The sequence below is a fragment of the Pseudophryne corroboree genome, chromosome 8 (assembly GCF_028390025.1).
Source record: "Pseudophryne corroboree isolate aPseCor3 chromosome 8, aPseCor3.hap2, whole genome shotgun sequence".
Classification (NCBI taxonomy): domain Eukaryota; kingdom Metazoa; phylum Chordata; class Amphibia; order Anura; family Myobatrachidae; genus Pseudophryne; species Pseudophryne corroboree.
Genome location: NC_086451.1, coordinates 407083054 through 407107381, shown reverse-complemented (window position 1 = coordinate 407107381; position 24328 = coordinate 407083054). Strand labels below are relative to the sequence as shown.

General features: G+C 45.3%; 1 protein-coding gene across 1 annotated transcript; it reads left to right on the top strand.

Annotated features, from left to right (window-relative positions):
- Window positions 1–2524: 2524 nt before the first annotated feature.
- On the top strand, window positions 2525–19966 carry LOC134947866 (olfactomedin-4-like). Its single transcript, XM_063935709.1, has 5 exons — window positions 2525–2633; window positions 15566–15712; window positions 16829–17041; window positions 17543–17690; window positions 18950–19966. The coding sequence occupies exons 1-5, from the start codon at window positions 2577–2579 to the stop codon at window positions 19780–19782; spliced, it is 1398 nt and encodes a 465-aa protein (XP_063791779.1). The 5' UTR covers window positions 2525–2576; the 3' UTR covers window positions 19783–19966.
- The last annotated feature ends 4362 nt before the right edge of the window (window positions 19967–24328 follow it).

Sequence of the window (24328 nt, the reverse complement as noted above, 5' to 3'; positions counted from 1 at the left end):
CCTTGCAAGCCTTTCCTCGTATTCCAGCATCTCCATCCCCTTAATTAGTTTGGTCACCAGCCTCTGAACCGTTTCTAGTTCCAAGATATCCTTTTTGTAGTGATACATGTATAGTGTTCAGGTATAATACATTAAATTGAAACCACTGCTCGTTAGACACCATGTCACCTGTTCTCTGGCATACGATAAGTGTATAGAAGTAAAGCTCTCTCTATATATATATATATATATATATATATATATATATATGTACACTTATGCTGTACAATGGGTGTGGTATGCGTGACCGGCGGTCAGGTACAACAATGATGTCCGCGTGAAAACCATAATTTCCATAGAAGCACTATCCTATATATAAAATCCAGTCAATGCAAGTAAAATATAAAGTGCTGTACTACTTATTATGTTACCTGATTTATCATGTGCTAATTTTGTTGTAATTTTTTTGGGGATGCATTCAATATCCGGGCTGTAGGGATCCCGAGCGCCGGAATACCGACACCTATTCCCCCTCTTGGGGTGTTCACGACACCCCTGGAGGGAGAATAAATAGCATGGCGAGTGCAGCGAGCCCGCAAGGGGCTCTTTTGTGCTCTCCCTGCTGCTGGCATTCCGGCGCCTGGCATCCCACAGTCGGGATTCTGACTGCCAGGATGATAGGCATCGATATATATAGCTACCAACCCATATTTTTGGCAGGAGTGAGCAAAATTTATAGTTATGCCACTGATACCAGCATCACCACTGCGGCAGCCAGTCTGCGTGGCCATAGACTTACTCAGGGAGTCGATGTTCCTTGTCATTGCGGCGATGCTGCGTATGGGCTAAGGACTTTGCTCCAGTGGGCGTCTATTTTCTCTTCTGGGAATCAGTTTCACTTGCGATGATTATTTAGTTTGTAGCCTAAAAAATTGCAGCTGCGTAGGCAAGTGCGTGCAAATATGAATTAGGCCACTGACCACTGGGGTTTGCAACATTTGTACATTTGTGTGCAACTGAGTCTGAATCTGTGCAATAAGGGCTCAGATGCGAGAGGCTGGGGTTTTTCGTAACGCTACAGTATGTTCCGTTGTGCTTCCTCAGTGATAGTTAAAGTCGCAGCCCAGCATCTCAGGTTCACTGTGAGTGGCTTTTGGTTGTAACTGTGATAAAAGTAAGGGAGTAATTCAGAACTGATAGCTAGGCTGTGTTTTCGTAAAGCCTGCGATCAGGTCTAAACTGTGCATGCGTGTCGGACGGGTACAAAGCGGATCGCCGCTCAGTGTTGGGTTTGTGCGAAGAATCCATTCGCACAGGCGATTGCGGGGAGATTGACAGGAAGAAGGCATTTGGAGGTGGTAACTGACCGTTTTCAGTGAGTTGTTGGAAAAACGCAGGCATGTCCATGCTTTTGCAGGGAGGGTTCCTGACGTCAATTCCGGCCCTGGACAGGCTGAAGTGATCGCAGCGGCTGAGTAAGTCCTGGGCTGCGCAGAGACTGCACAAGATCTGTTTGTAAAGCTCTGCTACACATGCAGTCGCACACTTGCACAGCTACAATACACTCCCCCAGTAGGCAGTGACTATCTGATTGCAGCAGTGCAAAAATCACTTGCTAGAGATCAGGTCTGAATTAGGCTCTAAGACGCAAAATTTGAAGAAAAATATATATACGGTACACTGCTCATCCTGGCATACCTCCCAACTGTCCTGATTTTTGTGAGACAGTCCCTTTTTTTGGGACTGTCCCGCTGTCCCACCCGCGGACCGCTGTGTCCCGCGGTGGGGCGGAGGGGAGTTGGGAGGCTCCTGCCACTGCTGCTCTGCTTAGCAGAGCAGTGTGAATAGACGCTGTGTGCATGCGCTCAGCATCTATTCACTGCAGACAGAGGGAAAGGGGGCATGCCAGCAGCTCACAGAGTGCTGGGCATGCCCCTTCAGTGACGAAAATGAGTGTGTGGCTCGCGATCATGGCACTCCCGTGAAGCCACGCCCCCTGTTTACATATGCTTCACCGCGCCAATGTCTATCTTCAGCTTTCGAAAATGTTGGGAGGTAAGTCTTGGAGCCTCTTACTCACACCAGGTGTTTTATGTAGTACTGCGTAAAGACGCTCAGTGTATGAGGACACATCTGTATATCGTGTCTATATAACAAGTATAGCAGTGCTATGGAAATTACTAAAAGTTGGGACATTATCATTACCAAATCAGATATAGACACTTTATAAATATTGTATCATTTTTTGGAACTACACGTTCTCTATGTCTGAATTATTTCACTCTCAGCCTTGCTTACATTAGCTTGCAGGTCCCTGACACATAATGGGTTAAGTCCCTTTCTTGCATTTACAATAAGACTGTTTCTTATGTAGATTTCAAAGGACATTACTACACTTATGTCAACAGTGTGATTTCACAACAGATGGGTACAAACAGGGGGTGTGCTTGACAGGAAGTCTTTGATTTCATCTGTGGACAATTTGTAAATGTCTAAAGGGCACTCCCCTTCTAAACCTGTCCTGATAAATAGAGCTGCAGTTCCAGTGTCCAAGTGGAAGACAGGAACAGGGACAGGTGCCAGGACGGTAGGAGAAGATGCTGCAGCTACTGATTATTGCAGTGTGTGTGCTGCACAGCCAAGCTGCCTCTCTGGTGAGTACAGATTAATGCTATTACTGGACAGATCACACATCTATAGACTCCGGGGGTAAATTTACTAAGGATCAATTTTAGGTCTAGTTTAAAATTGACCAAAATCACCCAACAGCCCCACAAAAGTGACCCCAGTGTTTCTATTGTAAATAGAGCATTTACTAATAGTCTTTTTTTTGTTGTTCTATTGTGTATTTGATGGTGAAAATCACCCTCAAAATAAGCACAATTCACCCCCAAATCGCATATAAATTAGAGATGTGCGGGTTTGGATTTACTCGGTTCTTAATGCCAGAATTAACACAAGTTCGGATTTATCAGGATTTTTCTTATTGGGTATCCAAAACATGTGACACCCGAGAGCCAATAAGATGCCGTTTAGAGATGGGTAAATCCGTGTAAATCGGAACCCACACATCTCTACCAAAAAATCACCAAGAAATCGACCAAAAATCGACCTAATTATACAAAAGTATCCCTATTGGGTAAAACATGTCACGTGCACTGTATTACCACACAAACACCTTCATTCAAGTGCTAATTTGCATATTCCCAAAAAATGTAATAGCCTTTAAATGCTATTATTTGGATAGCCAGTATGCCTCACATGCTTGTCTCCCCTGTTATATGTGTCATTTTGAGGTTTCAGGCAATTCCACATGGTTTAGAAATTAGATAGGCTTGTTTCTGATGTTTCTATTCAAAATCACAATTTATGATCGATTTTACAGCGATTTTGAACCTGACTGTTATTAAATGAGCATTTTCTATTGATGTCTATGGAAAAGTATCTGTGGCCTATTTGAGGTTCTATTTGAGTGTGAAGTCTATATGCTTGTGGTTTTGTGGGGATTTTGAGTCGGTTTTGCCTTCAGTAAATACCTGATTTTCAAAATCCCCTCAAAATCCAAAGTAACACAAAACCTTAGTAAATTTACCCTCGGGTGTCATAAACAATGAAAGAATCTGCCATGACAGATAATCCAGAATTAGCAGATTTATGTTGTTTTATTTTCACGCAGAAGGAATTTGTAAGCAACAGTTTATACTAATTGTAGTTTATGCTCAAATATTTGTTTATTTGCTATCCAAATAACAGATACATAATAAATAAGTTTACAAAGAGCACATTAAAAAAAAAAAAACTTAATTCACCAATTGTAATATGAAATTAATCTCCATCCAAAAACTAATGACATGGGGGGTAATTCAGAGTTGATCGCAGCAGCAAATTTGTTAGTAGTTGGGCAAAACCATGTGCCTTGCAGGGGGGGGGGCAGATATAACATTTGCAGAGAGAGTTAGATTTGGGTGGGTTATTTTGTTTCTGTGCAGGGTAAATAATGGCTGCTTTATTTTTACACTGCAATTTAGAATTCAGTTTGAACACACCCCGCCCAAATCTAACTCTCTCTGCACATGTTATATCTGCATCCCCTGCAGTGCACATGGTTTTGCCCAACTGCTAAAAAATTTGCTGCTGCGATCATCTCTGAATTAGGCCCTTAGTACATACTCTCCAACATGACCCATTCCATTAAGTACAAAATGCTCTATTCTTGGACTTCCTTCCCAGTGGCAGTTACAGAGGTGAGGCTGCAGCACAGTCCAAAATTCATAGGGGAGCCACACCAACTGCCACCCCAAACTGCCAAACATTGCCTGCTGGGACTTATTGGCAGTTGGTGTGGCTTCCCTATTTGAATTTTGGACTGTGCTGCAGCCCTACCTCTGTAACTGCCACTGGAAAGGAAATCCAGGAACAGCATTTTGTACCTAATGGAATGGGTCATGTTGGATGGTATGTTAGTATTGGATAAGTCACGATAAGTTATGTTAGAATGTACATTTGTAATTGGTTGAACTCCAATCCAGGAGGTCCCCTGCGCACTCCAAGGTCCAGAGATGTTCTCTTCTTTCCTATGGGTATATTTACTAAAGTACAGGTTTATAGAATTGGAGATGTTGCTCATAGCAACCAATCAATTTCTACTTATCGTTTATCTAGCACCTTCAAGAAAATAATAGATAGAATCTGATTGGTTGCTATGGGCAACATCTCCACTTCTGTAATCCAGCACTGTAGTAAATATACCACAAAGCAGTTAGTAGGGGTGAAGCGTGCATTGTCATTTAGGTGATGGATCATAGCCCAGGAAAATAGAAGTTACCCATGTAATTTCACCCCAAAGTATATTTCATGTTTTCTTTCAAGTTCTTCTTTGAGCAATATGTACAAAAGGTACATAACTGAAAGCAATAGAGTGAAAGGAAGTTGTATATTGGCCTGGATCACATCTGCATGCAGTGTTGTAGCTGTTCTCCCATCATTTCCAAATATGACCAAGGCTTTACTGACAAACTGTTAATAGGAAAAATATTGGTTTTTATTATCATGCATTGCATACTGTAATACTGTATAATGATTTCGGTATCCGGACTCCAGGTCGACAGCACAAAGGTCGACACACCTTAGGTCGACACACCTTAGGTCGACATGGACAAAAGGTCGACAGGAACAAGGTCGACATGGAAAAAGGTCGACATGAGTTTTTCACGATTTTTTTCTTTTTTTGAACCTTTTCATACTTAACGATCCACGTGGACTACGATTGGAACGGTAAAGTGTGCCGAGCGAAGCGGTAGCGGAGCGAAGGCACCATGCCCGAAGCATGGCGAGCGAAGCGAGCCATGCGAGGGGATGCGGTGCACTAATTGGGGTTCCCGGTCACTCTACGAAGAAAACGACACCAAAAAAACATAAAAAACTCATGTCGACCTTTTTCCATGTCGACCTTTTGTCCATGTCGACCTTTTGACCATGTCGACCTAAGGTGTGTCGACCAATTGGCGTCGACCTAAGGTGTGTCGACCTTTGTGCTGTCGACCCTCAGTCCCAGACCCATGATTTCAGTCAATGGGGCAGATTTATTAAGCCTGGAGAAGTGATAAAGTGGAAGGTGATAACGCACCAGCCACTCAGCTACTGTCATTTTTTAAACCCAGTCTGTAACATAGAAGTTAGGAGCTGATTGGCTGGTGCTTTATCACCTTACACTTTATCACTTCATCAGGCTTAGTAAATCTGCCCCAATTTCAGTTACCCTGCCAACAAGCTACTATGCCTGGCCTGCACTGCCCCTTAGTTCTGCACACTCCGGGCCCCATTCAGAGATGGAGGCAGCTGCTGCGTTTGCATGCAGCGGCCATATCCATCGGGTCTGCGGATGCACACTGGCCATAGTGCGCATTCGCAGACCCGTCACTATGTGGCCACATCCCAGAACGATGCGGCCGTAAGGTAATTGACAGTCTTTGGGGTGCCGGCGTGGCTTTTCGCAAGCGTGGCCCGTACAATGCAGGTGTGTCCGGACCATTTTCGGGGCGGCTGTGTGACGTCACACGCAGCTGCTCCAAGAATAAAAAATGGTGCCATACCGCCAGCCAGTGTAATTACATTGCAAACGCATCGCGGGGCTGCGCCACACACATGCAATTGCAAAGATAATGGGTATATGTAATAAAGGCTGAGGTTGCCGGAGTTGCGGGATGTCAGCCGAGAATGTCTGCATTTTTAAAGCAGCAATCATTTACAAAGCAAAACCAAGTTGGTTTTGCCTTGTAAATGATTGCCACTTAAAAATTAGAGATGAGCGGGTTCGGTTTCTCTGAATCCGAACCCGCCAGAACTTCATGTTTTTTTTCACGGGTCCGAGCGACTCGGATCTTCCCGCCTTGCTCGGTTAACCCGAGCGCGCCCGAACGTCATCATGACGCTGTCGGATTCTCGCGAGGCTCGGATTCTATCGCGAGACTCGGATTCTATATAAGGAGCCGCGCGTCGCCGCCATTTTCACACGTGCATTGAGATTGATAGGGAGAGGACGTGGCTGGCGTCCTCTCCGTTTAGAATTAGAATAGATTAGAGAGACACTTGATTTACTAATTTTGGGGAGCATTAGGAGTACTCAGTAGTGTACAGTGCAGAGTTTTGCTGATAGTGACCAGTGACCACCACTTTTATTTATAATCCGTTCTCTGCCTGAAAAAAGCGATACACAGCACACAGTGACTCAGTCACATACCATATCTGTGTGCACTGCTCAGGCTCAGGCCAGTGTGCTGCATCATCTATATATATTATATATCTGTCTGACTGCTCAGCTCACACAGCTTATAATTGTGGGGGAGACTGGGGAGCACTACTGCAGTGCCAGTTATAGGTTATAGCAGGAGCCAGGAGTACATAATATAATCCGTTCTCTGCCTGAAAAAAGCGATACACAGCACACAGTGACTCAGTCACATACCATATCTGTGTGCACTGCTCAGGCTCAGGCCAGTGTGCTGCATCATCTATTATCTATATATAATATTATATATATCTGTCTGACTGCTCAGCTCACACAGCTTATAATTGTGGGGGAGACTGGGGAGCACTACTGCAGTGCCAGTTATAGGTTATAGCAGGAGCCAGGAGTACATAATATATTATATAGTGAGTGACCACCAGACACACAGTGCAGTTTATTTAATATATCCGTTCTCTGCCTGAAAAAAGCGATACACACAGTGACTCAGTCAGTCACATACCATATCTGTGTGCACTGCTCAGGCTCAGGCCAGTGTGCTGCATCATCTATATATATTATATATCTGTCTGACTGCTCAGCTCACACAGCTTATAATTGTGGGGGAGACTGGGGAGCACTACTGCAGTGCCAGTTATAGGTTATAGCAGGAGCCAGGAGTACATAATATTATATTAAAATTAAACAGTGCACACTTTTGCTGCAGGAGTGCCACTGCCAGTGTGACTAGTGACCAGTGACCTGACCACCAGTATATAATATTAGTAGTATACTATCTCTTTATCAACCAGTCTATATTAGCAGCAGACACAGTACAGTGCGGTAGTTCACGGCTGTGGCTACCTCTGTGTCGGCACTCGGCAGCCCGTCCATAATTGTATATACCACCTAACCGTGGTTTTTTTTTCTTTCTTTATACATACATACTAGTTACGAGTATACTATCTCTTTATCAACCAGTCTATATATTAGCAGCAGACACAGTACAGTGCGGTAGTTCACGGCTGTGGCTACCTCTGTGTCGGCACTCGGCAGCCCGTCCATAATTGTATATACCACCTAACCGTGGTTTTTTTTTCTTTCTTTATACATACATACTAGTTACGAGTATACTATCTCTTTATCAACCAGTCTATATATTAGCAGCAGACACAGTACAGTGCGGTAGTTCACGGCTGTGGCTACCTCTGTGTCGGCACTCGGCAGCCCGTCCATAATTGTATATACCACCTAACCGTGGTTTTTTTTTCATTCTTTATACATACATACTAGTTACGAGTATACTATCTCTTTATCAACCAGTCTATATTAGCAGCAGACACAGTACAGTGCGGTAGTTCACGGCTGTGGCTACCTCTGTGTCGGCACTCGGCAGCCCGTCCATAATTGTATATACCACCTAACCGTGGTTTTTTTTTCTTTCTTTATACATACATACTAGTTACGAGTATACTATCTCTTTATCAACCAGTCTATATATTAGCAGCAGACACAGTACAGTGCGGTAGTTCACGGCTGTGGCTACCTCTGTGTCGGCACTCGGCAGCCCGTCCATAATTGTATATACCACCTAACCGTGGTTTTTTTTTCTTTCTTTATACATACATACTAGTTACGAGTATACTATCTCTTTATCAACCAGTCTATATATTAGCAGCAGACACAGTACAGTGCGGTAGTTCACGGCTGTGGCTACCTCTGTGTCGGCACTCGGCAGCCCGTCCATAATTGTATATACCACCTAACCGTGGGTTTTTTTTCTTTCTTTATACATACATACTAGTTACGAGTATACTATCTCTTTATCAACCAGTCTATATATTAGCAGCAGACACAGTACAGTGCGGTAGTTCACGGCTGTGGCTACCTCTGTGTCGGCACTCGGCAGCCCGTCCATAATTGTATATACCACCTAACCGTGGTTTTTTTTTCTTTCTTTATACATACATACTAGTTACGAGTATACTATCTCTTTATCAACCAGTCTATATATTAGCAGCAGACACAGTACAGTGCGGTAGTTCACGGCCGTGGCTACCTCTGTGTCGGCACTCGGCAGCCCGTCCATAATTGTATATACCACCTAACCGTGTTTTTTTTTTCTTTCTTTATACATACATACTAGTTACGAGTATACTATCTCTTTATCAACCAGTCTATATATTAGCAGCAGACACAGTACAGTGCGGTAGTTCACGGCTGTGGCTACCTCTGTGTCGGCACTCGGCAGCCCGTCCATAATTGTATATACCACCTAACCGTGGTTTTTTTTTCTTTCTTTATACATACATACTAGTTACGAGTATACTATCTCTTTATCAACCAGTCTATATATTAGCAGCAGACACAGTACAGTGCGGTAGTTCACGGCTGTGGCTACCTCTGTGTCGGCACTCGGCAGCCCGTCCATAATTGTATATACCACCTAACCGTGGTTTTTTTTTTCTTTCTTTATACATACATACTAGTTACGAGTATACTATCTCTTTATCAACCAGTCTATATATTAGCAGCAGACACAGTACAGTGCGGTAGTTCACGGCTGTGGCTACCTCTGTGTCGGCACTCGGCAGCCCGTCCATAATTGTATATACCACCTAACCGTGGTTTTTTTTTCTTTCTTTATACATACATACTAGTTACGAGTATACTATCTCTTTATCAACCAGTCTATATATTAGCAGCAGACACAGTACAGTGCGGTAGTTCACGGCTGTGGCTACCTCTGTGTCGGCACTCGGCAGCTCGTCCATAATTGTATATACCACCTAACCGTGGTTTTTTTTTCTTTCTTTATACATACATACTAGTTACGAGTATACTATCTCTTTATCAACCAGTCTATATATTAGCAGCAGACACAGTACAGTGCGGTAGTTCACGGCTGTGGCTACCTCTGTGTCGGCACTCGGCAGCCCGTCAATAATTGTATATACCACCTAACCGTGTTTTTTTTTTCTTTCTTTATACATACATACTAGTTACGAGTATACTATCTCTTTATCAACCAGTCTATATATTAGCAGCAGACACAGTACAGTGCGGTAGTTCACGGCTGTGGCTACCTCTGTGTCGGCACTCGGCAGCCCGTCCATAATTGTATATACCACCTAACCGTGGTTTTTTTTTCTTTCTTTATACATACATACTAGTTACGAGTATACTATCTCTTTATCAACCAGTCTATATATTAGCAGCAGACACAGTACAGTGCGGTAGTTCACGGCTGTGGCTACCTCTGTGTCGGCACTCGGCAGCCCGTCCATAATTGTATATACCACCTAACCGTGGTTTTTCTTTCTTTCTTTATACATACATACTAGTTACGAGTATACTATCTCTTTATCAACCAGTCTATATATTAGCAGCAGACACAGTACAGTGCGGTAGTTCACGGCTGTGGCTACCTCTGTGTCGGCACTCGGCAGCCCGTCCATAATTGTATATACCACCTAACCGTGGTTTTTTTTTCTTTCTTTATACATACATACTAGTTACGAGTATACTATCTCTTTATCAACCAGTCTATATATTAGCAGCAGACACAGTACAGTGCGGTAGTTCACGGCTGTGGCTACCTCTGTGTCGGCACTCGGCAGCCCGTCCATAATTGTATATACCACCTAACCGTGGTTTTTTTTTCTTTCTTTATACATACATACTAGTTACGAGTATACTATCTCTTTATCAACCAGTCTATATATTAGCAGCAGACACAGTACAGTGCGGTAGTTCACGGCTGTGGCTACCTCTGTGTCGGCACTCGGCAGCCCGTCCATAATTGTATATACCACCTAACCGTGGTTTTTTTTTCTTTCTTTATACATACATACTAGTTACGAGTATACTATCTCTTTATCAACCAGTCTATATATTAGCAGCAGACACAGTACAGTGCGGTAGTTCACGGCTGTGGCTACCTCTGTGTCGGCACTCGGCAGCCCGTCCATAATTGTATATACCACCTAACCGTGTTTTTTTTTTCTTTCTTTATACATACATACTAGTTACGAGTATACTATCTCTTTATCAACCAGTCTATATATTAGCAGCAGACACAGTACAGTGCGGTAGTTCACGGCTGTGGCTACCTCTGTGTCGGCACTCGGCAGCCCGTCCATAATTGTATACTAGTATCCAATCCATCCATCTCCATTGTTTACCTGAGGTGCCTTTTAGTTGTGCCTATTAAAATATGGAGAACAAAAATGTTGAGGTTCCAAAATTAGGGAAAGATCAAGATCCACTTCCACCTCGTGCTGAAGCTGCTGCCACTAGTCATGGCCGAGACGATGAAATGCCAGCAACGTCGTCTGCCAAGGCCGATGCCCAATGGCATAGTACAGAGCATGTCAAAACCAAAACACCAAATATCAGTAAAAAAAGGACTCCAAAACCTAAAATAAAATTGTCGTCGGAGAAGCGTAAACTTGCCAATATGCCATTTACCACACGGAGTGGCAAGGAACGGCTGAGGCCCTGGCCTATGTTCATGGCTAGTGGTTCAGCTTCACATGAGGATGGAAGCACTCAGCCTCTCGCTAGAAAACTGAAAAGACTCAAGCTGGCAAAAGCACCGCAAAGAACTGTGCGTTCTTTGAAATCCCAAATCCACAAGGAGAGTCCAATTGTGTCGGTTGCGATGCCTGACCTTCCCAACACTGGACGTGAAGAGCATGCGCCTTCCACCATTTGCACGCCCCCTGCAAGTGCTGGAAGGAGCACCCGCAGTCCAGTTCCTGATAGTCAGATTGAAGATGTCAGTGTTGAAGTACACCAGGATGAGGAGGATATGGGTGTTGCTGGCGCTGGGGAGGAAATTGACCAGGAGGATTCTGATGGTGAGGTGGTTTGTTTAAGTCAGGCACCCGGGGAGACACCTGTTGTCCGTGGGAGGAATATGGCCGTTGACATGCCAGGTGAAAATACCAAAAAAATCAGCTCTTCGGTGTGGAGGTATTTCACCAGAAATGCGGACAACAGGTGTCAAGCCGTGTGTTCCCTTTGTCAAGCTGTAATAAGTAGGGGTAAGGACGTTAACCACCTCGGAACATCCTCCCTTATACGTCACCTGCAGCGCATTCATAATAAGTCAGTGACAAGTTCAAAAACTTTGGGTGACAGCGGAAGCAGTCCACTGACCAGTAAATCCCTTCCTCTTGTAACCAAGCTCACGCAAACCACCCCACCAACTCCCTCAGTGTCAATTTCCTCCTTCCCCAGGAATGCCAATAGTCCTGCAGGCCATGTCACTGGCAATTCTGACGAGTCCTCTCCTGCCTGGGATTCCTCCGATGCATCCTTGCGTGTAACGCCTACTGCTGCTGGCGCTGCTGTTGTTGCCGCTGGGAGTCGATGGTCATCCCAGAGGGGAAGTCGTAAGCCCACTTGTACTAGTTCCAGTAAGCAATTGACTGTTCAACAGTCCTTTGCGAGGAAGATGAAATATCACAGCAGTCATCCTACTGCAAAGCGGATAACTGAGTCCTTGACAACTATGTTGGTGTTAGACGTGCGTCCGGTATCCGCCGTTAGTTCACAGGGAACTAGACAATTTATTGAGGCAGTGTGCCCCCGTTACCAAATACCATCTAGGTTCCACTTCTCTAGGCAGGCGATACCGAGAATGTACACAGACGTCAGAAAAAGACTCACCAGTGTCCTAAAAAATGCAGTTGTACCCAATGTCCACTTAACCACGGACATGTGGACAAGTGGAGCAGGGCAGGGTCAGGACTATATGACTGTGCCAGCCCACTGGGTAGATGTATGGACTCCCGCCGCAAGAACAGCAGCGGCGGCACCAGTAGCAGCATCTCGCAAACGCCAACTCTTTCCTAGGCAGGCTACGCTTTGTATCACCGCTTTCCAGAATACGCACACAGCTGAAAACCTCTTACGGCAACTGAGGAAGATCATCGCGGAATGGCTTACCCCAATTGGACTCTCCTGTGGATTTGTGGCATCGGACAACGCCAGCAATATTGTGTGTGCATTAAATATGGGCAAATTCCAGCACGTCCCATGTTATGCACATACCTTGAATTTGGTGGTGCAGAATTTTTTAAAAAACGACAGGGGCGTGCAAGAGATGCTGTCGGTGGCCAGAAAAATTGCGGGACACTTTCGGCGTACAGGCACCACGTACAGAAGACTGGAGCACCACCAAAAACTACTGAACCTGCCCTGCCATCATCTGAAGCAAGAAGTGGTAACGAGGTGGAATTCAACCCTCTATATGCTTCAGAGGTTGGAGGAGCAGCAAAAGGCCATTCAAGCCTATACAATTGAGCACGATATAGTAGGTGGAATGCACCTGTCTCAAGTGCAGTGGAGAATGATTTCAACGTTGTGCAAGGTTCTGATGCCCTTTGAACTTGCCACACGTGAAGTCAGTTCAGACACTGCCAGCCTGAGTCAGGTCATTCCCCTCATCAGGCTTTTGCAGAAGAAGCTGGAGGCATTGAAGAAGGAGCTAAAAGGGAGCGATTCCGCTAGGCATGTGGGACTTGTGGATGCAGCCCTTAATTCGCTTAACAAGGATTCACGGGTGGTCAATCTGTTGAAATCAGAGCACTACATTTTGGCCACCGTGCTCGATCCTAGATTTAAAGCCTACCTTGGATCTCTCTTTCCGGCAGACACAGGTCTGCTGGGGTTGAAAGACCTGCTGGTGACAAAATTGTCAAGTCAAGCGGAACGCGACCTGTCAACATCTCCTCCTTCACATTCTCCCGCAACTGGGGGTGCGAGGAAAAGGCTCAGAATTCCGAGCCCACCCGCTGGCGGTGATGCAGGGCAGTCTGGAGCGACTGCTGATGCTGACATCTGGTCCGGACTGAAGGACCTGACAACGATTACGGACATGTCGTCTACTGTCACTGCATATGATTCTCTCAACATTGATAGAATGGTGGAGGATTATATGAGTGACCGCATCCAAGTAGGCACGTCACACAGTCCGTACTTATACTGGCAGGAAAAAGAGGCAATTTGGAGGCCCTTGCACAAACTGGCTTTATTCTACCTAAGTTGCCCTCCCACAAGTGTGTACTCCGAAAGAGTGTTTAGTGCCGCCGCTCACCTTGTCAGCAATCGGCGTACGAGGTTACATCCAGAAAATGTGGAGAAGATGATGTTCATTAAAATGAATTATAATCAATTCCTCCGCGGAGACATTGACCAGCAGCAATTGCCTCCACAAAGTACACAGGGAGCTGAGATGGTGGATTCCAGTGGGGACGAATTGATAATCTGTGAGGAGGGGGATGTACACGGTGATATATCGGAGGGTGAAGATGAGGTGGACATCTTGCCTCTGTAGAGCCAGTTTGTGCAAGGAGAGATTAATTGCTTCTTTTTTGGGGGGGGTCCAAACCAACCCGTCATATCAGTCACAGTCGTGTGGCAGACCCTGTCACTGAAATGATGGGTTGGTTAAAGTGTGCATGTCCTGTTTTGTTTATACAACATAAGGGTGGGTGGGAGGGCCCAAGGACAATTCCATCTTGCACCTCTTTTTTCTTTTCTTTTTCTTTGCATCATGTGCTGATTGGGGAGGGTTTTTTGGAAGGGACATCCTGCGTGACACTGCAGTGCCACTCCTAGATGGGCCCGGTGTTTGTGTCGGCCACTAGGGTCGCTAATCTTACTCACACAGTCAGCTACCTCATTGCGCCTCTTTTTTTCTTTGCGTCATATGCTGTTTGGGGAGGGTTTTTTGGAAGGGACATCCTGCGTGACACTGCAGTGCCACTCCTAGATGGGCCCGGTGTTTGTGTCGGCCACTAGGGTCGCTAATCTTACTCACACAGCTACCTCATTGCGCCTCTTTTTTTCTTTGCGTCATGTGCTGTTTGGGGAGGGTTTTTTGGAAGGGACATCCTGCGTGACACTGCAGTGCCACTCCTAGATGGGCCCGGTGTTTGTGTCGGCCACTAGGGTCGCTAATCTTACTCACACAGTCAGCTACCTCATTGCGCCTCTTTTTTTCTTTGCGTCATGTGCTGTTTGGGGAGGGTTTTTTGGAAGGGCCATCCTGCGTGACACTGCAGTGCCACTCCTAGATGGGCCCGGTGTTTGTGTCGGCCACTAGGGTCGCTAATCTTACTCACACAGCTACCTCATTGCGCCTCTTTTTTTCTTTGCGTCATGTGCTGTTTGGGGAGGGTTTTTTGGAAGGGCCATCCTGCGTGACACTGCAGTGCCACTCCTAGATGGGCCCGGTGTTTGTGTCGGCCACTAGGGTCGCTAATCTTACTCACACAGCTACCTCATTGCGCCTCTTTTTTTCTTTGCGTCATGTGCTGTTTGGGGAGGGTTTTTTGGAAGGGACATCCTGCGTGACACTGCAGTGCCACTCCTAGATGGGCCCGGTGTTTGTGTCGGCCACTAGGGTCGCTTATCTTACTCACACAGCGACCTCGGTGCAAATTTTAGGACTAAAAATAATATTGTGAGGTGTGAGGTATTCAGAATAGACTGAAAATGAGTGTAAATTATGGTTTTTGAGGTTAATAATACTTTGGGATCAAAATGACCCCCAAATTCTATGATTTAAGCTGTTTTTTAGTGTTTTTGGAAAAAAACACCCGAATCCAAAACACACCCGAATCCGACAAAAAAAATTCGGTGAGGTTTTGCCAAAACGCGTTCGAACCCAAAACACGGCCGCGGAACCGAACCCAAAACCAAAACACAAAACCCGAAAAATTTCAGGCGCTCATCTCTATTAAAAATACGGCCATTCTCGGCATAAAATTCCCAGCTTCTGCCATTCTCCCATGTTTGCTATGGCTCCCTCAATTGGTTTATCCTCAAGCATGTATTATCCCTTCACAGGTGAACTCTACAGGGTCTCAAGATGAACTAGGTGTCTGTCACTGCTCCATGGTCCTTCCAGACTCAACATTCCCGGCAGATCGTATGGAGGTCCTGGAGATCTCCAACAAGGAGCTGAGCATCAATGTAAAGCAAGAGATCACTAAGGTAAAAGGAGAACAAAGGATATTGCCTCAGCCAACAATAATCCTGCCTCTACTGTGTGTGTACATAATAGTTTTAAACACCTTTATGCTATTGAAATGTCACCTAAAGCAATGCACTCTTTGTTAATGTGAAATGCTGAAAAAGTTGCACAATAATGTTATTCTGTTATGAATAGTTGGTAGTCAGTTTGTCAGTTCCTCTCTAGAACTCTTCTTTTCTGCACTAAGGGCCTAATTCAGACCTGATGGCAGCAGCAAATTTGTTAGCTAATGGGCAAAACCATGGCCCTCATTCCGAGTTGTTCGCTCGCAAGCTGCTTTTAGCAGCATTGCACACGCTAAGCCGCCGCCTACTGGGAGTGAATCTTAGCTTATCAAAATTGCGAACGAAAGATTCGCAATATTGCGAAAAGACTTCTCTGTGCAGTTTCTGAGTAGCTCGAGACTTACTCTGCCAGTGCGATCAGTTCAGTGCTTGTCGTTCCTGGTTTGACGTCACAAACACACCCAGCGTTCGCCCAGACACTCCTCCGTTTCTCCAGCCACTCCCGCGTTTTTCCCAGAAACGGTAGCGTCTTTTCACACACTCCCATAAAACGGCCAGTTTCCGCCCAGAAACACCCACTTCCTGTCAATCACATTACGATCACCAGAACGAAGAAAAAACCTTGTAATGCCGTGAGTGAAATACCTAACTGCATAGCAAATTTACTTGGCGCAGTCGCAGTGCGAACATTGCGCATGCGCAGTTAGCGGAAAATCGCTGCGATGCGAAGAAAATTACAGAGCGAACAACTCGGAATGAGGGCCCATGTGCACTGCGGGTGTGGCAGATGTAACGTGCAGAGAGAGTTAGATTTGGGTGGGTTATATGGTTTATGTGCAGGGTAAATACTGGCTGCTTTATTTTTACACTGCAATTTAATTTCAGTTTGAACGCACCCCACCCAAATCTAACTCTCTCTGCACATGTTATATCTGCCCCACCTGCAGTACACATGGTTTTGTCCATTAGCTAACAAATTTGCTGCTGCGATCAGGTCTGAATTAGGCTCTAATTTTCTAGGAATAAATGTATGACAATATGTATTTATAGTATTCTCATTATCCTCCACAGATACAAAGCTACCAAGCTACTCTGACTGAGTACCTGCAGAAGCTGAAGAACCTGACCAGGCGGGTGGAGGTGGTAGAGATGGGAGGAGTTTCTTATACAGAGCTGGACTTTCAGCTGCTTAAGCTGGAGATCAGAGAGATGGAGTCTTTAGTGGTGAAGCTCAGAGAATCCTTTGATGGATCAAACGCTCTGGTGGAAACTCTCTTTGTGGAGGTGAGCTGACAAATAGGATAGAGCTTCAAGAATTATGAAATCAGTTCTGAAAACAGCACTTTTTTTAAATAACATTATATATCTGCTAGCAGTGTCAGACTGGGGCATGAAGGGCCCACCAGGGGAATGCAGTGGTAGGGGTCCATGCTTAGAGGCTTGGCTAACCATGAGTGAATGCATGGTCTGGACCCCTTAATAAATCTGAATAGTAAATACTGCTAGTGCATGCATAAAAATGTTTAATAACAGCAATGCACTGTAGAAGAGACACCATAGTCCTGTGCAGTATAAAGTAATTTATGTGCTGCACAGTCTGGAACCTGATCCCTTGAAGAGGAGGTGGGCCCTCAGGCAGTGGGGTCCACTAGGGGTTTCCCCGTACCCCTGCGGGCCAGTCCGATCTGGCGTGCTAGACATGATCATTCAGCCTACATTAATAATGTCACTAGTAATCTAAGCATTGTCCTATTGACTAATGTTATCTCTGTGTTGTAATTCCAGATCCATAATATCTCAGTCATGGTGAACCAGTTGGAGTCATACGACAAGAACAATGTTCTGGCTGTGAGGCGGGAGATTGCTTCTCTGCGTAAGAGACTGGAGGATTGTGAGAAAAACCAGGCTGTACCAACTCCACCTGTTAGTTTTGGTAGGTCAATGGAATTATACTACAGTATAAAATGAATATGACACTTCGGTTTACAGAGCAGCTGAATGACGTAGACATACACTTGTGGAAATCAGTGAATGAGTGTAGCCAAAATGGTTCAGGGGCTGATTCAGAGGTTGATGCTACACATACAGCTATTGCTTCTTTGTACCCACTGGCTATGCTAAAATATGCAAAAGCCACAGGAGGCGTCTTGTGTAAAATCACACCCGCTGCCCACTTCTCTGATCTGTAGACTCAGCATTGGATCAACTGTGTGACTGTCGGACACACTGCCAGAGCCAGTGTAGCAGTATCCAAGGATGCTATAACCAGAAATATAGATGATATGAAGAAGAGAATAGTTGAGTTAAGTCCCATACACACTAGACGAGATTTTGAAAGATCTCACTCAGAATGGCCGATCTGAGCGAGATCTTTCACAATCTCGTCCAGTGTGTACACTAAATGTCATTCCCACACATTGTTAATGACACCCTCCCTCGTCCAAACATGTATGGACAATGGAGCTCCTTGTTAACGACAGCCATGCTGCATCTCCGTCCTTCCCCCCCCCCCCCCCCCCCCCGCCGTCGCTGCCTGTCCTGGACGCATCGGCAAGTGTGTATGCCAATATCGGCGTCGGCAGGGATTGGGTAATGTGTAGGGCCCTTTAGACATTTTCTGTCAGTATTTACGTTTGAGACAATACATATATGACATTGGAGGTCAGATTTTCAATAATAGGCTGAATATTGGTATAGCCCACAATATGTGTGGTTCAAAAGCAGGTGCGGATTAACAGAGGTGAGGCCCATGTGCAGATTCCGTATGGGCCCCCTCCTCTCTACAGTGCAGTAGACGCAGGCATTGTGTCAGAGTATACAGTGCATGTGTAGGTCTCCGGAAACATGGCGCCTGCCAGTTTCCGGCAACTAATCACTGTTGCGCATGAGTGACAGCCATTTTGCTGGTGAATTTTTGCTGCAGGTGCAGCACTGACTCGGTACTCCAGAAAGGTGAGTAATTAATCATGGTTGCAGAGTGGGTGGTGTGACCCCCCTGGACCCAGGGACCCGTGTGCAACACACACACTGCACCCATCATAGATGTTATACAATGTTCAAGAGATATCATTTAATATGCCATTTAAATTGTTCATTGAGTGACTTCAACTGTGTATTGGGCAATCACGCTCAAGAAAGTTTTGCATTATTTAGCTAATTCTAAATATTATTTTTTAACTCTAATATCTGCAGGATCCTGTAATCACGGAGGGCTTGTGAACATTAGCAAACCATTTGTGGTGCAGCTGAACTGGTTGAGCTTCTCCTATAAATTTGGAGGTTGGGGCAAAGACTCGTTCCCCGGTGCTAATCAGGATATATACTGGGTGGCCCCACTGCAGACAGATGCTCGTATGATGAACATTTTGCGATTCTACCCTACTTATGATGATCTCTTGCTCTACAAAAGACCAACAGACAAGAGCCTGCCTAGGCTCCTGTATGGCAATACTTACGACTACGCTAGTTGTGGCCAAGGTGGTGGAATGATCATGTTCAACAACTCAATGTACTACAATTGCTATAACTCCAGGGACATCTGCAAGTTCAATGTAAACACCAGTGCGGTGGAACGTAAGACACTCCCAGATGCTGCCTTTAATAACCGCTTCTCCTATGCATCGTCTATCTGGCAAGACATTGACCTGGCCAGTGATGAAGATGGCCTTTGGGTAATTTATTCTACAGAGGCGAATGCTGGCAACATTATCATCAGCAAAGTAAACCCGATCTCACTGATTGTGGAGAACACTTGGTCTACATCCCAGTACAAGCTTGGTGTCACCAACGCCTTCGTGATTTGTGGGGTCTTGTATGCCACTAGAACACTCAACACAAGGAGAGAAGAGATCTTCTACAAGTTTGACACTGAAACAGGAAAGGAGGAGCAGTTGAGTATCGTATTTGACAAGATGATGGAGAATGTGCAGAGTCTGTCCTACAACCCCAATGATCACAAACTTTACATGTACAATGATGGCTACCAAGTCTCATATGATCTGTCCTTTAAGCCAACACCTAACTAGGCCTAAAAAGGCTTTGCTTACTGAAACTATCTCAGACTTGGTTTTAGATACGATGAACTCCAAAATTATGTACATATTTGGCAATTCACCAAATACTTAATTAACCTTAAAAACTATTTGTGTATTGTCAGCAGTAAATGTCCTTAAACCAACTTTGTTTACTAATAAAATTTGTAAATATCAATACTGTTCTCATTGTCATTATAGATTATTCTGATCCTATATACCCAGTTTGCTTTAGAGATCACATAAATTTGGAACCATTTCTCATATTGAATTGTATTGTTTGAGGTGGCAGCATCCAAAGATTTATTTTTCCATTTAGGGAATAACTATAAAAAATGCCAATAAAAAATCCACATAGCTCTTCCTACTGCTCTATATATAACTCCTTCTATTAATCTTCAAAATCACACCCTACAAATTTCCTTATACAGGAGAGTATCCATCTCTACCTTGCTTACTCTTTGTAGTGACTGTGGGGATGGAGACAATAAATGCCCGGCCTGGCAGGGACAAAGGGGATGATGCCGATTTGGCACCAATTGTGCCCCAGATCACAGCTGTAAAATGCGTTCAGTAAATGCAGCGGTATGTGCATAAGCGCAGTAGGGTGCAGGTCGGCACTAACAGCACCAGTGGCAGGTTATTTATACAAGGTATATGTTACATGCACTCTATTTATTCCATGTGTTTAGCCATTGGTGTTGCCTGTATAATTCACATTTGTCATTAGGCTTTACTAAAACTTCTAATACATCACATAGAATTCTCCATCTCGTGTATGAGTTAAATGCTAAAACGCGCACAAATCGCTAGTGCTGGTGACCTCATTATCTTACTTTATTTACACCTCCCTTTGGCTACCTGCAGACAATGCAGTTCTCTCAGATGTATGTGCACCTGTGTGCTGGTCTGCATGTATTTGCAGTTCCATGAATGTGACCTTACATTATGCATCCCCACCTCACCTCTCTCGCTGCAGACAGGCCTAAGGGTCAGAATCACATGGGGCTTTCTGGGCATGTGAAGGTCTTATTCACCAAGTTTAGCCTATTGTTCGCCAACCACTGTGGTACTGGGTTCGGTATGAATGACCGCCGGATGGGATGCCAGTGGTCAAAATACAGACGCCGGAATCCCGATGTCTGTAATCCCGACAGGGTGGTTTTTACTAATCTAACCCCTTAGGACCTAACCCTCCCTTCCCCTAGCTTAACTTTATCCTCCTCCCTTAGTGCCTAACCCTAAACTCTGCCAGCTTTGCCTAAACCTAACCCTCTCTGTCCTGCAGCCTAACCTTGCCCCCATAGTTCCTAAACCTAACCTCCCCCAGTGTTGCCAAACCCTAACCTCCCCGCGGTACGCCTAAACCTAACCCCTGGGCACTAATGAGAGCGATGCGGGTATACTTACAATTGTCGGGATTCTGGCTGCCGGAGTTCCAGTGTCGGTATCTTGACCCTGTTGGAATTCCAATATCAAGATTTTCACGGGTGTCGGGATTCCGGCATCGGTTTTTCAGCAGCTGGATATTAAACGCATCTTGTGGTACTTACTCTGCCTCAGGCTGGGCAGTGAGAGGAGTACAGGCTTCAGCCATTGGCTGTAAGGCTGCCTTTGTTTTTTATATTAACTTGTTCAACTCGAAACAACAGGAAGGCCTGTTATCTCAGGGCTTGCTGTGACTTCTACTTCTACAATAGTATTCTATTCTCCATCCATACAGGGAGTTTCAGTGAGAGCCACATTGCTATTCAGCGAGGAGCTGGTTGTCACAGCTATCACATTATGTCAGTATGACTGTTATAGTGTGAACCCCAAGCCTGGCATAGCCTGGTGCTGGTTACTGATTCCTGCAGGTAACTTCCAAGGCTATAGCACTACAGCTCATTACTTATTTTAAGAGTAGAGATGAGCAGGTTCGGTTCTCAGAGAACCGAACCCTACCGGACTTCACTAACCAAGCCGGGATCTGAGCCCGGCTTGGGTTTTCCACCTGACTCGGAAAAAAGAACGAGACAAAACGTCATCATTCCACTGTCAGATTCTCGTGGGGTTTGGATTACATATACTGTAAGTCGCCGCCATTTTCACTCCGGCATTGGAGAGTGTAGAGAGAGGCCGTGTCTCCGTCCTCAGTGTCCTGCATCAGTCCAGTGGTAGTGTCTTGTGCTGCATCAGTCCAGTCACAGTGATTGTGTCCTCTGCTGCCATATGTCCAGTGCTGCTGTATAAGTCCAGCCCAGTGGTGCTGTGTTGTGCTGCATCAGTCCAGTGGTGGTGTCTTGTACTGCATCAGTCCAGTCACAGTGGTTGTGTCCTCTGCTGCCATATGTCCAGTGCTGCTGTATAAGTCCAGTCCAGTGGTGTTGTGTTTTGCTGCATCAGTCCAGTGGTGGTGTCTTGTGCTGCATCAGTCCAGTCACAGTGGTTGTGTCCTCTGCTGCCATATGTCCAGTGCTGCTGTATAAGTCCAGTCCAGTGGTGTTGTGTTTTGCTGCATCAGTCCAGTGGTGGTGTCTTGTGCTGCATCAGTCCAGTCACAGTGGTTGTGTCCTCTGCTGCCATATGTCCAGTGCTGCTGTATAAGTCCAATCCAGTGATGCGGTGTTTGGCTGCATCAGTCCAGTGGTGGTGTCTTGTACTGCATCAGTCCAGTCACAGTGGTGGTGTCCTCTGCTGCCATATATCCAGTGCTGCTGTATAAGTCCAATCCAGTGGTGTTGTGTTTTGCTGCATCAGTCCAGTGGTGGTGTCTTGTGCTGCTGTATATCTCCAGTGGTACTGCCGTATATGTCCAGTGATACTGCCGTATACAGTATGTCCATTGATACTGCCGTATATGTCCAGCGGTACTGCCGTATAAATCCAGTGATCCTGTCATATAATTCCAGTGATCCTGCCGTATAATTACACTGGTACTGGTGTATAAGTCCAGTGATCCTGCCGTATAATTCTATATAAGTCCATATAATTCCGTATAAGTCCAGTCCAGTGGTGCTGCCATATAAGTTCAGTGGTGCTGTCCTGTGCTGTATATATTTACTCCAAATAAAGGGGTTATTAATATTTATTCCAAATAATTTTCACAGGGTTTGCCCTGTGTGGTGTAGAGGTACGCTCTCCTGTACCGCATATTGGTGGTCATTCCGAGTTGATCGCTCGTTGCTGTTTTTCGCAACGCAGCGATTAGGTAGAAAATGCGCATGCGCATGGAACGCAGTGCGCATGCGCTTAGTAATTTAACACAAAACTTTGTAGATTTGCTGTTGCTCGTGCGGCGCTTTTCAGTCGCACTGCTGATCGGTGAGTGATTGACAGGAAGTGGGTGTTTCTGGGCAGCAACTCAGCGTTTTCACAGCGTTTGCTAAAAAACGCAGACATGCCAGGGATAAACGCAGGAGTGGCTGGAGAAATGGGGGAGTGGCTGGCCGAATGCAGGGAGTGTTTGTGACGTCAAACCAGGAACTAAACGGACTGAGGTGATCGCAATCTAGGAGTAGGTCTGGAGCTACTCAGAAATTGCAAAGAATTATTTAATAGCAATTCTGCTAATCTTTCGTTCGCAATTCTGCTATGCTAAGATACACTCCCAGAGGGCGTTGGCATAGCGTGTGCAATGCTGCTAAAAGCAGCTAGCGAGCGAACAATACGGAATGAGGGCCATTGTTATATAACTCCAGAAAAATAATGGAGAACAAAAATTTGGAGGATAAAATAGGGAAAGATCACAACCACTTCCTCCTAGTGCTGAAGCTGCTGCCACTAGTCATGACATAGACAATGAAATTCCATCAATGTCATCTGCCAAGGGCGATGCCCAATGTGATAGTAGAGGGCATGTAAAATCCAAAAAGCCAAAGTTCAGTAAAAGACCCAAAAAAAGAAAATAGGATTTTGGTACTTACCGGTAAATCCTTTTCTCTTAGTCGGTAGAGGATGCTGGGGACTCCAAAAGGACCATGGGGTATAGACGGATCCGCAGGAGCCTGGGCACACTATAAAGACTTAAACTGGGTGTGAACTGGCTCCTCACTCTATGCCCCTCCTCCAGACCTCAGTTAGAAAACTGTGCCCAGGAGAGATGGACATTTCGAGGAAAGAATTTATTGTTATAAACGCGGTGAGCGTCCTACCAGCTCACACCTCAAACACACCGTAGAACGTGGCCTTCAGTAGAATACCAGCCCACGGCTTGAATAAAACACAGCCACATGCTGAGAGAATATGTAACACAAATCGTGTGTCCACATAAGCAAAAATAAGACCCCGCATGCCATGGCATGAAAAACGGTAGCAACCGCCTGACAGAAAAGACACACTACCAGGGTGTAACCAAAAACACTAACTGCAGCCACCGTACGCACTGGGACGGGCGCCCAGCATCCTCTACGGACTAAGAGAAAAGGATTTACCGGTAAGTACCAAAATCCTATTTTCTCATACGTCCTAGAGGATGCTGGGGACTCCAAAAGGACCATGGGGTTTATACCAAAGCTCCAAAACGGGCGGGAGAGTGCGGACGACTCTGCAGCACTGAATG

Bases quoted from the DNA above. Each gene is read 5' to 3' on its own strand.
- LOC134947866 (XM_063935709.1), top strand. From the start codon at position 2,577: ATGCTGCAGCTACTGATTATTGCAGTGTGTGTGCTGCACAGCCAAGCT. The intron at 15,713-16,828 runs GTAAAAGGAGAA...TATCCTCCACAG, and splicing joins TAAAGCAAGAGATCACTAAG to ATACAAAGCTACCAAGCTAC. The intron at 17,691-18,949 runs GTAGGTCAATGG...TAATATCTGCAG, and splicing joins AACTCCACCTGTTAGTTTTG to GATCCTGTAATCACGGAGGG.